This window comes from Meleagris gallopavo, chromosome 3 (genome assembly GCF_905368555.1).
Source record: "Meleagris gallopavo chromosome 3, MGAL_WU_HG_1.1, whole genome shotgun sequence".
Lineage (NCBI taxonomy): Eukaryota > Metazoa > Chordata > Aves > Galliformes > Phasianidae > Meleagris > Meleagris gallopavo.
In genome coordinates this window covers 65,688,769-65,705,987 of record NC_139406.1, presented here as the reverse complement: position 1 = coordinate 65,705,987, position 17,219 = coordinate 65,688,769, and the positions used below count along the sequence as shown (strand labels likewise).

At 36.8% G+C, this 17,219-nt stretch overlaps 1 protein-coding gene across 3 annotated transcripts in view; it reads right to left on the bottom strand.

The window, feature by feature from the left end:
• Positions 1-591: 591 nt before the first annotated feature.
• PKIA (cAMP-dependent protein kinase inhibitor alpha) overlaps positions 592-17,219 on the bottom strand; it is a 38,225-nt gene continuing 21,597 nt past the window's right edge. For 2 of the 3 annotated variants that reach the window (XM_085221320.1, XM_085221318.1), the window contains exons 2-3: positions 7,632-7,809; positions 592-3,042 (exon numbers count right to left, since the gene is read on the bottom strand). In XM_085221320.1, the coding sequence (XP_085077446.1) occupies positions 2,963-3,042; positions 7,632-7,782 (231 nt within the window). In that variant the 5' untranslated portion in view covers positions 7,783-7,809 and the 3' untranslated portion in view covers positions 592-2,962. Of the gene's footprint in view, positions 3,043-7,631; positions 7,810-9,239; positions 9,265-17,219 lie in introns of those variants that run through there. The other variant, XM_085221319.1, reaches the window with a different exon arrangement.

Here is a 17,219-nt window from a genome sequence, read left to right as displayed (position 1 = left end):
CATGACAAAATTGATTATAAAAAAATTAAATAATTGTTGTATAGAAGATCATGGTAAACTTTTGGTTAAAATGATAGCTTGATGAAATCACAGTTTGTGCTTGCTGGTATCTTATAATAAAAGCTTTTTGAAGCTCATGGTGCTGAAGTATATAGCTATCGGGGTGATTAATTGTTTTATATTGCTGTTTGTATTTGCTTTATATTTAAGCTGGTTCATATGAAACCTACAGGTTCACAGGATGCTTACAGGTGCCACAGGAAAAAAACAACAACAACAACGACGAGAACTAGTAACAAGAGCCATCAGAGTTCAAGTAAAAAAGCAAGCACTTATACTTTTGGGGGATAAAGAACATAAACAGCCTTTTACTCTACTAAAATTTTCTGTGCCATTTTCCATCAAAGAAAGATGTATCAGAATGCATTGAAGGCCTCCATTTTTGCTTTAGGAACAAAGGAAAATGAGAAATATAAGGAAGAAACAGACAGAAAATAAAGAGGAATGGCTGAAATTATTTTGTCCCATAACAGAGAAGACTTTGGAAGAAGGAAAATGCACTGAAATAATAATAATAAAAAAGCAATGAAGTAAAATAAGGAAAAAGCCAACACTTTAATATACTGCATTACTTATTCTATTATTATGTTTTCCCGTGACAATTTATTGATGGAGTTTCATGGATCATCAATAAAGTAACACTATATAGATCCCCAGAATCTTATTTCCTTCTGGAGTTAGTGCTAAATTGGTGCTAAGTTGTCATTTATGACAAAAGGGCAACCAGTTTCTTTGCTCAACTTGAACACCCAATTCAGGAACATCAAGATAAACAAATTAATAAATAATTAGTTTCAAGGTAACAGTATTTTCAAAGCAAATGAACAACTTCTGTTACCAAGAAGATAAAGCATTTGACAGCTAATAAGACAGCAAGGCATTCAACTTTCAAACAAGAAAAGGTGAGAGTTTATATTACACTGATGAACCACAAGCATACTGCTGGCTGTTTTTTTTATTAACATTAATGAATGAGCTCATAATACTGATCAGAAGTGGTTGTGGTAGATTTTTTTTTTTTTACTTGTTTAGGGTTTTTTTTTCTTTTTTCTTTTTTTTTTGTTTGTTTTTTTGTTTTTTTTTGTCCACACATCTCACAAAAGAATTTCATGTGACAAACACTATGATACATATGGCAGAAACAAACAGCTGTGGCCACAAATATGTTTTGTTAACTGATGATTAATATATTCAGGAAGCAATCACACTATTCATTAGTAAAAGTTTACAAACATTAAAAAGTGCGTAACATTTGAAACCAACAACAACACAAAAATATATATAATATATATAATATATATAAAGAAAGTGACATCACCTCCCATTAAGAAAAGATCTTTTGACTTTGTGATTAGTGCTTATGTGATTGCCATGGTTTACTAGTCAGTCATTGTCTTTACTCACCTTAATCACACAGAGGTGTAACTGCCTCATCCTGCATTGTTCAGCCTCATGTGTGGCCTTGTCTACTGGGGCTGATGTGGGAAGGAAACCAATCAACACAGCTACTGCAGAATAAGTTATGGAAAAGCTATCCCAGTACTTCAATGAATGTTCAGTTTGGACTGCCATTTTGGAATAGCTGAAATGCGAAAAATCCAGTATTTTGGGTGCTAGATTACAGCTCTCATTTCCATTTCCACAGGTTTGCCAAAGGCTGCTGTAGCAGCTTTTAGCTCTTGGCTGTGCCTAGTGCATCATAAACATGCTACTGGCTGTGTAAACTCAATGGCCTGATCAACTGAGGCAAAGCCAAGGTCTAAACAAAATAAAATATTTCCCCAGGTTGGATCCTCCTCATGATCCACGACTTGGATTATCCTGCAATCAGAAAATCACTCTAAATAGATAATTGGCAATAACCTCTGCCAGTTATTTTCCCACATGTAAACAAGGCCCATCTTTAACAATGTGAACCAGACAAATCTCTAGCACCATGGAATTTGTTTGAATTTTAACCCACAAAAGGTTATAAATGTATTCTTAAAACTACCGTAACGATAAAATACTTGGACTAACATCTTAAAAAAATAGTTGGAGAAAGATTAAGAATTTGGGAGTAAAATTAGAAAATGGGGAAGAATAACATCAAAGATTCACTTTGAGTCTCTGATATGCAACTAACTACAGGCAAGTGGCAAAAATGTACCAAGGACACAAAACACGCCGAAGTATTCACATTAATGAATCGTTTTGAAGGCTCATCTAGTAACAAATTAGAGTGTTTCTGAGTCATTTAGGTTTAGGCATAACCAATTTAGCAGTTGACGTTTTAAAACTATCATGTGCACATCACCACATTATGCAAAAAACCAGCCCTTTCAAAACGCGTGGTAGAAAAATTCACAGTAACAGAAATATTCTTCATAAGCAGTTGAGAAGGGGCAGTGTAGAGCATCTAAGTTGTACAATACAAAAACCATTGTAAGTAACAGAGCTGTAAAACAGATGCAAGTTCTAAAAACAGTGCTTTCTTTACAGTTCTTTTAATGGGTGAACACTTTGGCCAGAGAACTTTAAACTCTGAGGATCACACAAGCCTTTGCTTACGATACACAATTAGATCCTCTAATGTTTCAAAGGCCATTTGCTACAAGATTAACCTGTTTGTTCTACTTTCTAGAAGTGTTCCCATCAAGTAGTCATTATGAAGGGATCCATCTGATGACACTATCCCACAAAACATTACATGTTCAACCATTGCTAATGACAGAGGTAGAGAAAATTCTGTCTTCTGCCACAGCTTGTACCCTCATTTTTAGCATTGCGTTGAGTGGGTTCCAGCAGTGAAGACACATGCACTTTCCTTTCTCCCAGCTTGCTCATGGAAACAAATTTGTTCCAGCATGCTCCTGTAGTCTGAAAACATCTAGCAGCTGCTCCAGTCGGTCAAAGTCAGATGTCAGCTTTCTTGCTTTGCTGCCTCCCCTTGGGCCTCCCCGGTTTGCTCACTTGGATTTCGTTGTGCATCTCCTTCTCCTTCTGCAAGATAGAACAAAAGAATGAGTGATTTACCTTAGACCAAAGATATCTTGCTTGCAGAACCCTAACTCTTCTTCCACCAATCACGAGAACAAAGTAAAAAGAAACTGAAATGGAACACATATCTTGCATTACACATAACACCTTTAACTGCTAAAATAACAAGACCACATCTCAAAGGACACCATGAGCAACAAATTCCTTGCTGCATAAGCCACTATCATTTCAAATACACACTTAAAATGGTTATAAGTGACAGAAGTTAAAAATAATTGTGCTTTTTTGACAATTTACTGTTGATACTATGATAATAGAAAAAAACAAAAACACCTTATCACACCAATTCTGAACAGAGATTAATAAAAAGAGGTGCAGCTTCAATAGACACAGTAGTTCGTTAAAGCTGTATTCATTCTTTGCATTCATTTTCAGTGCCATGTCCCAAAGCTGTCAGCCCAGCTGTCTCACTGCAAACCACAAAACCATCTGAAGAATAGAAAGCATCTTACAATGACACAGTGAGCAGACACCTCAAAGCCTCTAAAGAAAGCTAAGAGGTGCCTTGATAATGGTCTTTAAGTACCTATATGCAAAGCATTATATTGCTTCTTATCTTCTGCCTAATGATTAAAGACCTAACACCTTCAGATGACAAAAAGCTAAGTCCTAATAAGAAAGAAGTCCCTGAATGCTGGTTTAATTATGTAAAGAAATAATGTTAGGACATAGGATGTACTCTGTATCCTGAAGGATTCTGAAACATTTGTATTAGACTGGCAGTAATTAAGAGAAGACAATTATAAAACCTAAGCTGCAAAGAAGTTGAACTAGTTTTAAGTCTATACCTTATTTTATAGGTCACCCCACTATTTAGAGTCTTTAGAATAAAGGCAGAATTCTCAAGGCAGATATTTATTGTTACCCCATTTTAAACCACACCGTACATCTGTAGCCTTATTTCTGTGTATGGAGATAAACACTGTAAATACCTTCTCTTTTCTACATAGAAGAAATAACATAGTGGTAATGGAAAAAAAAAACCTTTGCACTGTAAAGAATACTGCAAAGTGCTCAGTTCGATAGCTGTGTTTTGTGCATGGTCTGTATTTCTGCTGAAAAAATGCCTCAGAATTTTGATAATTACGAAATTCAACCTGATGAAAAGTTGTATGGAAGGCTGATTACCTTCAAAATGTTCGCTGTTTGCTACAGATTGAATTAAAAGTAAGAATTTGCTTTGCAATCCATCTTCTCAGAAAACGCTCCTTATTTCTTATGTTTATTTCCCACATCACAAAGGATTCCAGTAGGATTCATCTGTAGGCTATTACTTCCTACTCTACAGAAAACCCTTTTGCCTGAATTGTCCAAGCATTTTCTACAAAGCTTTCAACGTTTGTTCTGGTACTATGTAAGAACCGACGAGTGTAATCTCATTTTTGTTTCTTTTTTTTGCCTTTTTGCCATCCATACTGACAATTAAAAAAAAAACAACAGGATTCTTAGTTAAAAAAAGACAAAACTCTTGAGAAAAATATTCGCATTTATTTGCAAATTTGAGAAAATTCACCCCAGACATTTTTTTATCTAAACATTAAATGTAGTGCACAAAAATACTGAGAATGAGCATTAAGGTTCTAATATACTACTTCTTCAATGAAGAAAAGCTCAGAAGTGAGCTCTCATAAACTCACTGAAAAACTCACGAGCCTACATCTGCTTAATCTATAATACGCTTTTGTGGTACTACAAACTTGTTCTTCTGCTGACGGACAGACATCCCCTACCAAAAGCCTTCCAATACATTTATGGAAATAATCTTTTGCCTAGGTTCTGAGAATTCAAAAATTGTCTAAGCATACTCTGGAGCTATTCCTTCTGCAACTTGATTGCTATAAGCTATTAAAAGAAAGACTTGCAATTTTTACGTAGTGTTTTGATTCCATTAGGTAGTATTCAAAAAAAAAAAAAAAAAAAAAGATTCTTGGAGCCATAATACACTGGCTATGCTAGCAAAAGCTATTAGTTTTGCCAATATCCAGTTTTTAACACACCTTTCCTCTTAGAACACTACAGGCTCTTCAGTGTCTGTCAGCAGTCACAGTGGTTACATCGTAAACAATTCTACCATGATCCAAAATAATTTTTAATGACAAATTTCTACAGTCAGTCCTCCATTCCACTTCTGTACTACTTTTACATCTCCACTATCTTCATTTTTGTAGATAGTTGAACAATCAGCACTCTTACAAGGAAGCCTCCTTCTCATTCCCGCACTGAAGTACATTCTTTGGGAGATATGTTCTGGTAGATAAGTTTTGAGATGGTAGATATGTTCTGAATATATTTTGTTAGCTAAGAATATTAGACAGTTGTTAACTTATTATGGACAAAGAAGATTGTAACTGTAGTTTCGAAAGGACTATTATAGGTCACAACACATATTACACATGATTATGCAGTCAATTCTTGATTATGTGTAATTGGCTTATCAGTGAGGGGATTAACCAGCACTCACTTCAGGTATCAAGTTGGGCATGACAGAAAATCTGTTGTCATGGAAGAAGGCTTCACCATCTATTGCTGTTCAAAGCTGCTCCTGTTCTTTGCAGCAAGTGTATCTACATGCTGTTCAAAATGAATGTACTAAGTATGCTTGGATAGCTTAATTTACATATATTTGATAATAATTTTACTTTTTTTTTTTTTTTGCTTTATTTGCATTATCCTACTTTGCTGTTACTCTATGCTGTAGAAAGGAGTTGTGCTTGCATTTTTGCAAGATGCATATAGATGTAATAAGAGAAAAAAGAAAAAAAACCCAAACTTGGTGTATGCATTTGTATAACTAGGTATTACTTAGAATAAATAACCTTCAAAGAAATAAGATGTAACTCCTAACATTTGCTTTTCTCTTAACCTCTATTTATGCTGCAAATCTACATCCTGCAAGCACCAGCATATTCTGAACTGAAACTGGGGATGCAAATTTTTTTTTTTTTTATCTTTTCTTCAGTTTGGAAAGACAGGATATGATAACACTGTAATACTCATAGGAATGATAATGCAATATATATTCCAATATTTCTGGTTTGGAGGTTTTTGTCCAGCACCATGGTGTACTAATAATAAAAGTATATTTTCATTGTATCTAATTCAAACTGCATGCCCAAAGAAGTATGTTGCCATTTCTGTATGTCTACCACCTAAGGAAATTTTATAAGCAACTCTGTATACCCCTGAATTATGTATTAACATTTAGGAGAATGGTTATTTAAACCATTTTCATTGCTACAGTGCTAACTGCATGTGCAAAATGCACACTGATGTATATTACAAGTACAAAGTCACGTTCTTTTTATAGTTCACAAAAGAGCATAGTTCTAGCTTAGAAGCACTCCAACAGCTAACTGAAAGGTAGGAATCATGCATATTCTCTAAATGGACAGATCAGACAAGATCAGTGTAAATTTGAGACTGAAGAAACAAAGCAGGAAGGAAGGCTGGCACAATGCATTTCAAATACCTGTCCAACATTTTAGACATATCCCCACTTTAAAACAAATAGACCCCTAGACACATGCTCAACTTTTCTTTTTTGACAGAAAAAAATTAAGAGCCCTGTGCAATTAGAAGTGCATGCATCTAAAAGCTACTATAGGTCCAAAGGTGGCAATGGCAAAAGCAGTGACTTAGGATTAAGTTAGTTTGTGGAAGTCAATAAAGAGCACTACAACCACTACAATTTCATATTGCCAAATCTGATTGTCCAGTGAAGAAATTGTCTCTCTGAGCACTTGCCTACCTCTGAGAAAAATATTTTCACAAAAGAGAAGAGCTGCTTATCAACAGTTTGCTTTTTGCTGCATCTGTTTTCTTCTGCTACTAAAATAAGCATAAATCTCCTTTCCTGAAACCCAAAAAGGCCTTCTGAATATTACTGAGATCAATTCCCACCTAAGTGACAAGAAAATAAATATAAACCATGTTCTGTTTTTATTTAATGTAAAGCCCTTCACTGTACACAGACCCTCCTTTCACTCAGTTGAAGGTGCAAAACCAGCTAAAATTTTGGATAACATTAGCAGCAGGAGTAAGGTTTAGGACTGCATTAGTGCTAATCACCTTGAAAGAAGGAGAAAGCACCATCAGAAAGGGGAAGAGATGACTCATCTGGAAATAAAGATTCAAATGAAAGAAACAATGCATCATTATTTCTTTGTCCTCTGGTATCTGAAAACAAAACTAACCTCCACAAACTTCTAAGCAGACATACGGTCTCTCCTTCCAGCTACAGATTGAAAAGATTCCTTTTAAAGGACACTATGAATAAGCTGGGTCTTAATAAATACTTCCTCATCTTTCTTGTTATGTTTCCTCTTCTATAAAATTTATCTTCAACTAGCAAGCATTCACGGCAGAAAGTTCTTTCTTATTTGCCAACAAGTATCCTTCCCTTTTATGAAATCTGTGTTTTTACTGCAGGCAATATCTGCTTATCCTAGTTGCAGGAAAAAAAATTGTTTTCTGAGGGACTTTTTTTCTTATGAAATTTTAATTAATATATTAAAAGACCAAAACACACTCACCTGCTTTATTTATATCCAGCTCTGATAGCTTTAAAGCCAGTTCACTAGAGTTCCCACCTGGAGAGGACACAAGTATGTCGTGTAGTGCATTTCTTCTACCTGTTCTTCCTGAAGCAATAAAGTCTGCATATGTAGATTCCACATCAGTCATTGCTAACAAATATCCACATAGCAGTACCTGGGTGAGAGAAAACACCAACATTTAGAAGACCAGTAGAACAGATGATGCTATGGAAGCAGAACTAAAGGGCTCTCACTGAGCAGAGGACTGGGTGTGGAGCTAAAGGAGATACCTCGATCTTTAAATCTGGAAAAATTACAGCAGAAACATAAAGGTATGCCAAAAAAAAAAAAAACAAAACAAACAAACAAACAAAAAAAAACCCACAATGAAAAAAACAAAAAAACCCAAAAAGCCCACAAATCAAAACCCAAAACAAACAAACAAAAAAAAATGGTGTGGATTTTATTTTATGCAATTTGTATTCAACAATATTTTAAACAACTTCATTTATCATACTTCATGAAGTGCGACTGAGCACTTTCTAAAAGCAATGACCTCAGCAACATAATTTCTTTATAAAGCTGTTTCTGCTTTTAATATTAGCTGGAAAGTAGGAGGAAGGTAGGGCGTGGAACAAAATTCTTTTCTGCACAAAAAGCAGAGCACAAGGATTAAGAAAGTACAAACTGGTAACACTATGCGCTCATGCACAGGCTCTGATATGTTTTGTGCATTTGCTCTTCCTTTAGTATGGTTAATTTTGGCTTTGTATATGGACTCTTCACATTTATTTTGGTGCTGTAGCTACACCAAAGCATTGAATGCATGACCAAAAAGTCACTGAAGTGAGTGGAGTCAAGCTAACAAAGGGCAAGAGCTGAACTATAACGCATGACTTAAAAAGATATCTGAAAGCTAGATATAGCTCAGAATTCTTTTTCAATGGAAAAGAAGTTATTTTTCATATCAAAATGGAATATGTGATGATATGCCTTAATGTAAAGTTTGCCAACTTGGAAACTTGTATTTCAACCTCAGCAAGAGAATGATTTGCATCTTTGCTGGACTGTCTGCCACAGCTTTAACCAGATAGGTTACAACTTTCTTTTGCTGATACCATTTTCACTGTAGTTCTATTTATACTATTTATACTTTATTTCTGCAAAACAAAACAAAACAACAGATTAACACGCTTTAAATGTAACTTCTCTCACATTTTATGTCTAGATGTAGGAGGACGATCAGGGAAGCTTTTTGGTAGAGCAGTACTCTGAAGAAAAGCAGCATTGGGGAACCACCATACAGCAGCAGTACCCCCAAAGCTATATGCTTCCTTCAGTTCTAAGATGCTCTTCTTGGGCTTTACATATTGCAAAGAGAGAACGTGGCCAGAAGAGGTAGGTTTAGCTGTTATTACTGGAGTAGTTATTTGCACACAGTGTACAAATGCTTTTAACCAGTTCCTACTATATACAGTTCCTGGAAGCCTCTACTAAGAGCAGCAAATCTCTCTAAGTAAAAGGAAAACAAAACTCATTTCATATAAACTCTTTATTTAAATAGATAGATAAGACAAGAGCCAGCTCATTCCTACATTGAATTACCTTCACAAATTCTGTCCATTCATCTTCATCCCAGCCCTCACCTCCACAACTTCAATCAGCTGCATGAGGGGATACATGTAAGTTGCCTGAGAAGCCAAAAGAGGGTTCTAAACCATATTTTATCAAGACTAAATATAACTGTATCAAGTATCACTGCAAGACTGACGTATTTGAAAAAGTTCAGGGCTATCAAGCTTTGGTGTCTCATGCCAAATGCTGGATGGCTGACATGGTAATTTTACTCCTATGAACAACCACTATGAAACAAGAAACTGCTTAAAAAAAAAAAATAAAAAATTAAAACCTAACAACAAACACCCAAGGAATGGAAGGGGTCAGCACTGCCTGAAAGCCTTCCTGACATGCATAAATGGTGCTGTGCCTCACAATCAACTAATAGTACTATACTAATACTAATGCCTTCATGAGCACATGTATGTTTCTTCTTGTGCAGTGCTTACTTCTTGAAGTACCCCAAGAATACTGAAGCAAATGAGAAATCTTGCTTGCAGTTGTTCTTCCCCAGAGGTGCAGTTGTTTCAGTACCAAATATTTCAACAAGGGGGTAATGAAGCATATAAAATGCAAAAGTGAAAAGAAACAGTGAGAACCTGTTCACTGACAAATGTCATCCGGCAAGATCAGAATACAAAATGTCTGAAGTGAAACTTTCTGGAGTTACTATTTGCTTGTGCCTGCAGAAAAAGTACAAGATCTAAGTAATATATGTACAACTTGGATTTTGTCACTAGTTTAGTGTTAGTCCAAAGTCATCATAGGTATCACTCTGGCCAAGCTGTTGATTTTGCTTAATGTGGGTGAAGAGAAAACAGAACCAAACCAACCAACCAAAACCACCACAGAATACTCTTTTACTACTTTGGAAGCTGCAAGTCAGTGCACCAGGAATAGAATAAGCAGAGAAGTCCATGACTGAGACGGAACAAGGTATTTGTCTATAAGACTAGCAAAACGAGGACTGCTCTACTCCATGTACAACTCCCTAAACTTGCACTCCACAGATTACACTTCTGTGAAATTATCATCTTCATGAAACACTCCATAAAACAGAAAACACCAGGGGAATTCTCAGGCTTAACTTAATTTTAGCTAGGAAACAAGCTATAAAGCCATACCAAAATGTACTTGTGGAGAATTTTAAAGGCTCATTTTCTATGGGCTCAATATGGCATTACTACCAACACCCAGAATAGAAAAAGAATGTTACCAAACACACATTTATTAACACTTCCAAGTTTTCCTGTCTGCATCTTTTTTTAAATGTCAAACACCATTCTGTTATGCATTGGCATTATCCTGAGACATTACAGTATTAATATGGAACTCCACTGACATCACCTGAGAGCTCCTCTTCCAGTGACTGCCACAGTGCCCATCAGTCTCTAATAAAGTCACTGAATCAGTCATTAAGGTATTACCATTCACCACTCTTCATTCTGTGTGGAACAAACCGAGTTTGCAAATACTTCTGTGAACCATAATTTAAATTTTCTGATTTCACTAACAGATACTCTTGAAGAAAACGTTGTGGTCCCAGCTTTCTTTCTACCATTTACATATTTCAAGTTACAAAACCAGCATTTTCCCACATGCGTGAAACTGAAAAAAGAAGGCTGAAAACCTCACTGTTTCTGCCAACTGAATCAGCAAACTAGAGGAAGCAGAAACAAGAACAAGAAGAAAGCAGTTGTGTCAGAATAAGGACAAATGAAACCTGGTGCTGTGGAATTGGATACCAAGGTAAGCGGTAAGATATCATCTCACCACAGAATCATAGAATGGCTTGGGTTGGAAAGGATCTCAAAAGTCATCTAGTTCTAACCTTTGCCACATGCACGGTTACCATTTGAAGGCATCCCCCAGCATAGAGCCATTTTGCTTGCTAAAAGGTTAGAATGTCAACTGCAGCACTGGGGATTATCATAAAGCCACTTTCCTCAGCTTCCTAGTTTCATTAAACTTCTCAAAATGCATGAAAGAATTCAATTTCTTTTACCTTTCAACTCCTATGGAGGTTGAAAATTACTTTCAGGCTCTTAAAGAATTACAGAGGATGACGATAGGGAGGAAGGTAAACAGACACAGCATGATCACAGGAGACTTTGCAGTCTTGGATTTTAGCCTGTGTAATATGACATCTTTGTTATTATAAATGACTATCTCAGATAACACAATGCTACACCTGCAAAAGGTCTACTTTTATATCCTATGAAACTGAAGTTGTACTCTAAGCGTTGTGAGGAGTAGAATTAGTATTCAGAGAACTCAGAAGGAGAAAAAGATGACAAGAACAGCATCATAAAGTATGTATGAAAGAATCAGCATTGGTGTTTATAGAAAGCTCCCTGAATACTTCTTGGCCTATGCAATACAACTTCTGTTAAATTTTTCACCTCCAATTTCTTGAGGTAACTGTCAAATTTATACTCTTTTCCTTCCTCTACATACTTGGGTTCTACTGAAAAATAAAAGTCCAACATTTAGTGATGGCTTTCATAAATGAAATCCCAGTTTGATGAGATTTCACAACTCAGTGAAAGAAGTTTAACACAAAGATATTGCTATCAAGAGTTCAGAAGTGAAAGTACATGAAGTTCGTGACATACCAACATAAATTAAAATCAGTGTCTCTGCAGGTCATGGGCTAGAAGTACCCCGAATTGTTGAATTTAATGTTTTCAAGAGATTAATTACCTAAAAGAACTCCAAAACTCTTTAATAAAAAATATCAATTTGCAACAATATTTTATTTTAAAATGGATGACAGAGAGAAAGAATGAGCACTTGATACACGGCTTGTCTACAAGATTTGACATGTGCTACCTTCTAGTACAAGAGAGCTGCAATTTTCTTGGTGAAGATGCAGTGTATGTCTAAGAAGCACAATCCTTCAATGTTTACTTCCCTTCTTTCCTCACACATGCTTAATAATGAGGTTGAATTAAAGGATTCTTAGGTAAAACTCTCCCAGGCTTTGGCTGCTAAATGTTGTATCACAATCAGCACATTATTTAAAGATAATTATCTATGTTATCTATGTTCAGCTTTCATAAAGGAACAGAAAAACAAACTAGAACTTGTCATTTAATAACATGTCTGTGTTAGAGATGTATAATTATGCTTTTAAGATAAATTTTGGTTCTAAATCCTGCTTTAACTTAGAGACAGGACAGAAAGGAGATAGCTCTATTCCACAGCTACCCGTACACTTAGATTTCCATCTAATACATGGACTGCTATGTTGGAAGCAAATGAAATAGAGCAGCAACTTGATAAAAGTATACTTTTTCCACAAGAGATTACATCAATCATGCTAAGGAACAGTACTGTTTTTGAACAGACACAATTGAGCAATAAGACAATAATATCTTACTGGAATTTACTGGGTAACTCAACTGATAAACCATGAAACAGAATAAACAAAATTATCATCCCAGACTTTTTTAACAAGAAAAAATGAAAAGTAGTTTTAATTTGCATTAAAAAAGCATTATGAAGTCGCATATTCATAAGCTCGTAATTTTTATGAAGAAATCATTCAAAAAATAGTTAATATTTTTCCCTTCTACAATAAGTGCTGTTTTAATGTATTCTGACCAATGAGATCTACAGAACTAAAAGGCAAAGATTTAAATATTCTATCTATGCTTAACCAAAATTGACTATGCTTTTGACCACAAGGATTTGGTCTCTCATTTACCACTTAATTTTAGTTCAGTGTTCCTTTCTGCAAAAACTCAGTAGGTACACCAGGACATTTAGTAAAAAGGAAAAAAAACCCACCAAAGTCATGGGTTTTGCTTATGAAGTATCCCTGTCTTCTTTATTCAGGATTCATGCTGCAAACAAGTTATTTCTCTCAGACACTTCTGTCAACAAGTGCCAACCTACACAGATAGAGCTTTAAGGGTATTTATCAACATAATTCTCATCAGAGAACCTAGCTGAATCTTGAAACAATAAGTGGCATACAGACAATATGCAGCACTGTTGAGTACTTTTCCAGTTAAATGGGACGTGGCTGCACTTTGTAAGATCTGGCTCCATCAGGGCTGGGAATAATAAGGCCAAGTTGCTGTGGATAAGGATCAGAGGAAGGCCAACAAGACTGACATCCTGGTGGGATCCTGTTATAGATCACCAAAACAGAACGAGGACACGGACAAGAGATTCTACATGCAACTAGCAGAAGTCATGTAATCACCAGCCCTCGTTCTCATGGAACAACTTCCCTGATACATGCTGGAAATACAATACACTCCAGGGAAGCAGTCTAGGAGGTTCCCAGAGTGTGTGAAAGATAACTTCCTGATGCAGCTGGTAAAATAGCCTACTAGGGGACCTGCCCTGCTAGACCTGCTGTTCACAGAGGACAGATGGGAGATGTGGTGGTCAAGAGCTGCCTTGGGCAGAGCGACCACAAAATGGTACAGTTCTCAATCATTAGTGAAGTTAGGAGGGAGCTCAGCAAAACTGCTACCTTGGACTTACGGAGGGCAGACTGTATAGGACACTGATAGCGAGGGTCCCTCGGGAATCAGTCCTGATGGGCAAAGTTGCTAGCATATGCAGGGAGAAAATCAGAAAGGCTAAAGCCCATTATGAGCTCAACCTGGCCACTGTGGTAGAGGACAACCAAAAAATGTTTTTACAAACATATTAACAGTAAGAGGAAGGCCAAGGAAAATCTCCATTCTTTACTGGATGTGGTGAGAATAAGGGATAAGGAAAAGGCTGAAGTTCTCTATGTCTTCTTACATTTGTCTTTAATGGTCAGATCAGTTACCCACGGGATACCCAGAGTTCTGATGTGGAATTCTGGGGTGGGGAGCAGAATAAATCCCCCATGATACAGGTGGAAAAAGTTAGAGGCTTGCTACTCCACCCGGACTGTCAGAAGTCCATGGGGCCAAACAGGATCCACCTGAGGGTACTGAGGGAGATGTCGAACACGATTGCCAAGTTACTCTGTACCATCCAACAGCAGTCCTGATCAAATGGGGAGGTTCCTGATGACTGGAGACTTCTAATATGACTTCCATCTATAAAAAGGGTTGAAAGGAGAATCAGAGGAACTACAGGCCTGTCAGTGTAACCTCAGCTCTAGGAAAGGTATGGAGCAAATCATCTTGAGTGTGATCATACAGCGTGTGGGACAACCGGGGAATCAGGCCCAGCCAGCAAGGGTTCGTGAAAGGCAGGTCCTGCTTGACCAATCTCATCTCCTTCTATGACTATTTTGATTTTCCTTCTCTAAAACAGTTTCCACTATTTACTGTTGGGCCAAGTTCTAAAATAGTTATGGCCTATAATTTACTCCAGGCAGTACCCCTATCACTAAACTTACTGTTTTCCTCTAGGACAATCTCATTTGATATAATTTGGGAAGGTCTTTTGCCTTCCAATCTCAGAACAAGAGACTTCACTTGCTAGAGTCATCCATCCTGTTACACTGCTCCCATTCCCAAGCGAACAAGAGTTTGCGTTTTCTGATGTTCTGCATTCTGACAATTTGATTGATACAACATCTACAACATCAGCTTGCAGATAACATAAGAATTTCAAAGAGGAAAGTACACAGTTAGACCAGCAAAAAGAAAATGCCTAAATACCACTATAATGACAGCATTTACAACAGGCTATATACTGATCCTCTGAGGAGAGGGAGGTGCATCAGCACTCTCATGAGGTTTCTCCCAGGTCTATCTGCTCTGATTCTTCCATGTTTCATTACAATGTGTAGTCTAGCTATCATGTAGTCAAGGTATATAAAAGCTCCAGAGTTCAGCTATTTTAAATTTCTTCCTTAGTGTTCAGAGGGCAACTGTCCCTTTCCAAGGCATTTTTCTCAATTTTTAAGAAATTGTAACCTACTAGACAGATGCAACGTTATATCATTAATCTTTTCAGCAGGTTCTGTTGCAATAGCTTAACTATCTGCATGTGACTACTTTTCAAAATCATGATTCACCATCAAAGTATTCGTTGCAGCATCCAGAACAGAAGAACTCATTGCTATATCTTCTTGGGCAGTGATAGAAGTAGCAATGGAAGGAAGGGAAGCCTTCTTTTTGGACACCAAAATGATGAACAGCTCTATGTTACCAGATTTTAAATATTGGCTCCTTTATTTGCTCTTAATAAGAAATAATTATCTCTTGCGAAAAGCAGAGTTGCAAAACTACAATGTGCTTCTGTTGAGATTTCACATTTTACATGCAGGCTTAGAGTTTGCCAAGAATACACCCAATGACACTGTACTTCTCAGTATTTGCTAAGATACATACCATGGGCCAGCTTGGAAACCTGTGAACGTGAGACAAGTAGCTTTTTAATAACAGTCTTTTTGTGCCACGGTACCTTAATATTTCATTCATAATATATTTGGTCAACTTCTGGCTCATCAGTAAAAAAAAAATCCAACGCCTCCATGCATTTTCCCTTTTCTTGAAGGCATTTAACATCTACTTTACATCTGAATTAGTTTTTTCAGCCACCAGATTTTCTGTCTTTCTTTTAATGGCTACCATGAAGCTACAAAAAAAAAAAAAAAGCACAGTTTATCTGACAGCACTTCAGCTCTTGATTTAACAGCAGTTCGATTTATTATCTCTCACATGATAAATTCACATTCTGCACTGCATATCATTTCACTTCAGTTTGTCTTCATCTCAGCCTTACATTTTTTCAAGGTTTCCATCCTTTTTGCATTCTGTTCCCATGTGTACTCTGACTGCTTTAGAGTCTAAGGACTGCCTAGCTCTGTTGCTATGCAACAGCATAGCCTACTTAAGGCTTCCTGAAATAATCCTCTCAAATGCCCTTTTTTTAGACTTGTTTCCAGCAGGAATATTTTACTGTTTCATTATAATGGACCACTGATACTATTATCAAAAGATTAGACCATGGTCACCTGGACAGTCTGGGTACTGAGATGACAAAAACAAGGCTATTGCATGTATCTCTGGCACTGAAACAGGAAGGCATAAACATCTCAAATACTGCCATATTCTGGCCAGATATTCTCTAGGTGTAGAAAAGTCATGTATTTCTTCACTAGGGGAAAGTTTTTACCACCCACTAAGGGAAAAAACAAAACCACAAACCTCTACTTAACTTAGAATAAGCCACCAGAAAGAAAAGCAAAAGACAACCAACCAACCAAAAACCAGAACAAAACAAAACCCCAAACCAACCAACCTTGCAAAAACCTCCACTTATCTGAATTCAACTTTAAATTTAACATAATTGAGAGAAGAAACCTGTATGCAAATATTCCAAGTTGCCATTCATTATAACGTATGTCGATTTCAGAATTCCATAGGGCAAGACCCCGCTTCTTTACAATCACACGCTGGATGTCATGAACTTGAGGTAACTTTGTGCTGCCCTTTAGAAGCTGTCCTGTGACATTCAGTCCTTCCAGCCTCAAACTGCAATTTTCTCATTATGACCTTCTAGTGCTGCTGCTGCAAGGGCAGACCAACGTGTTTTGTTTTCTTATTGCTGGCTCATTTGGGAAGCTTCAGTTAATTTATTTCTGTAACAATATGTAGAGCAATATAAACACAAGGCTCTTGTTAAAGCATCAGTCAGTCAACCCAAGAGGGTCAAATGTCTCACTGTGTGCCAGGCAAAGGGACAAAAGAAGGTCTAGTAATACAAAGGAGATTTTAATGAAAGGAAATATCTTACGTCATCCTCTTTTTTTTTCCTGTCCATTTTAGCATGCTCAGCAGCAGTTATGTCTATGGAGAGCAATGCATCAGTCCAGCACTGAGGTAAAAAGAGAAAAGATGTTCCCCAGACCCAGAGAAAGCAGACACAAGGCTTGAATTAAGGCCCCCTCAGAAGCACATCTGCCTACACACTTTTAAAGGGAAAAGGGAACATAGCAGCAATTTCATAATGTTCACAAGATCCTAAGTCTTTCAGATGACGACTTCTTTTAAAAGAAGC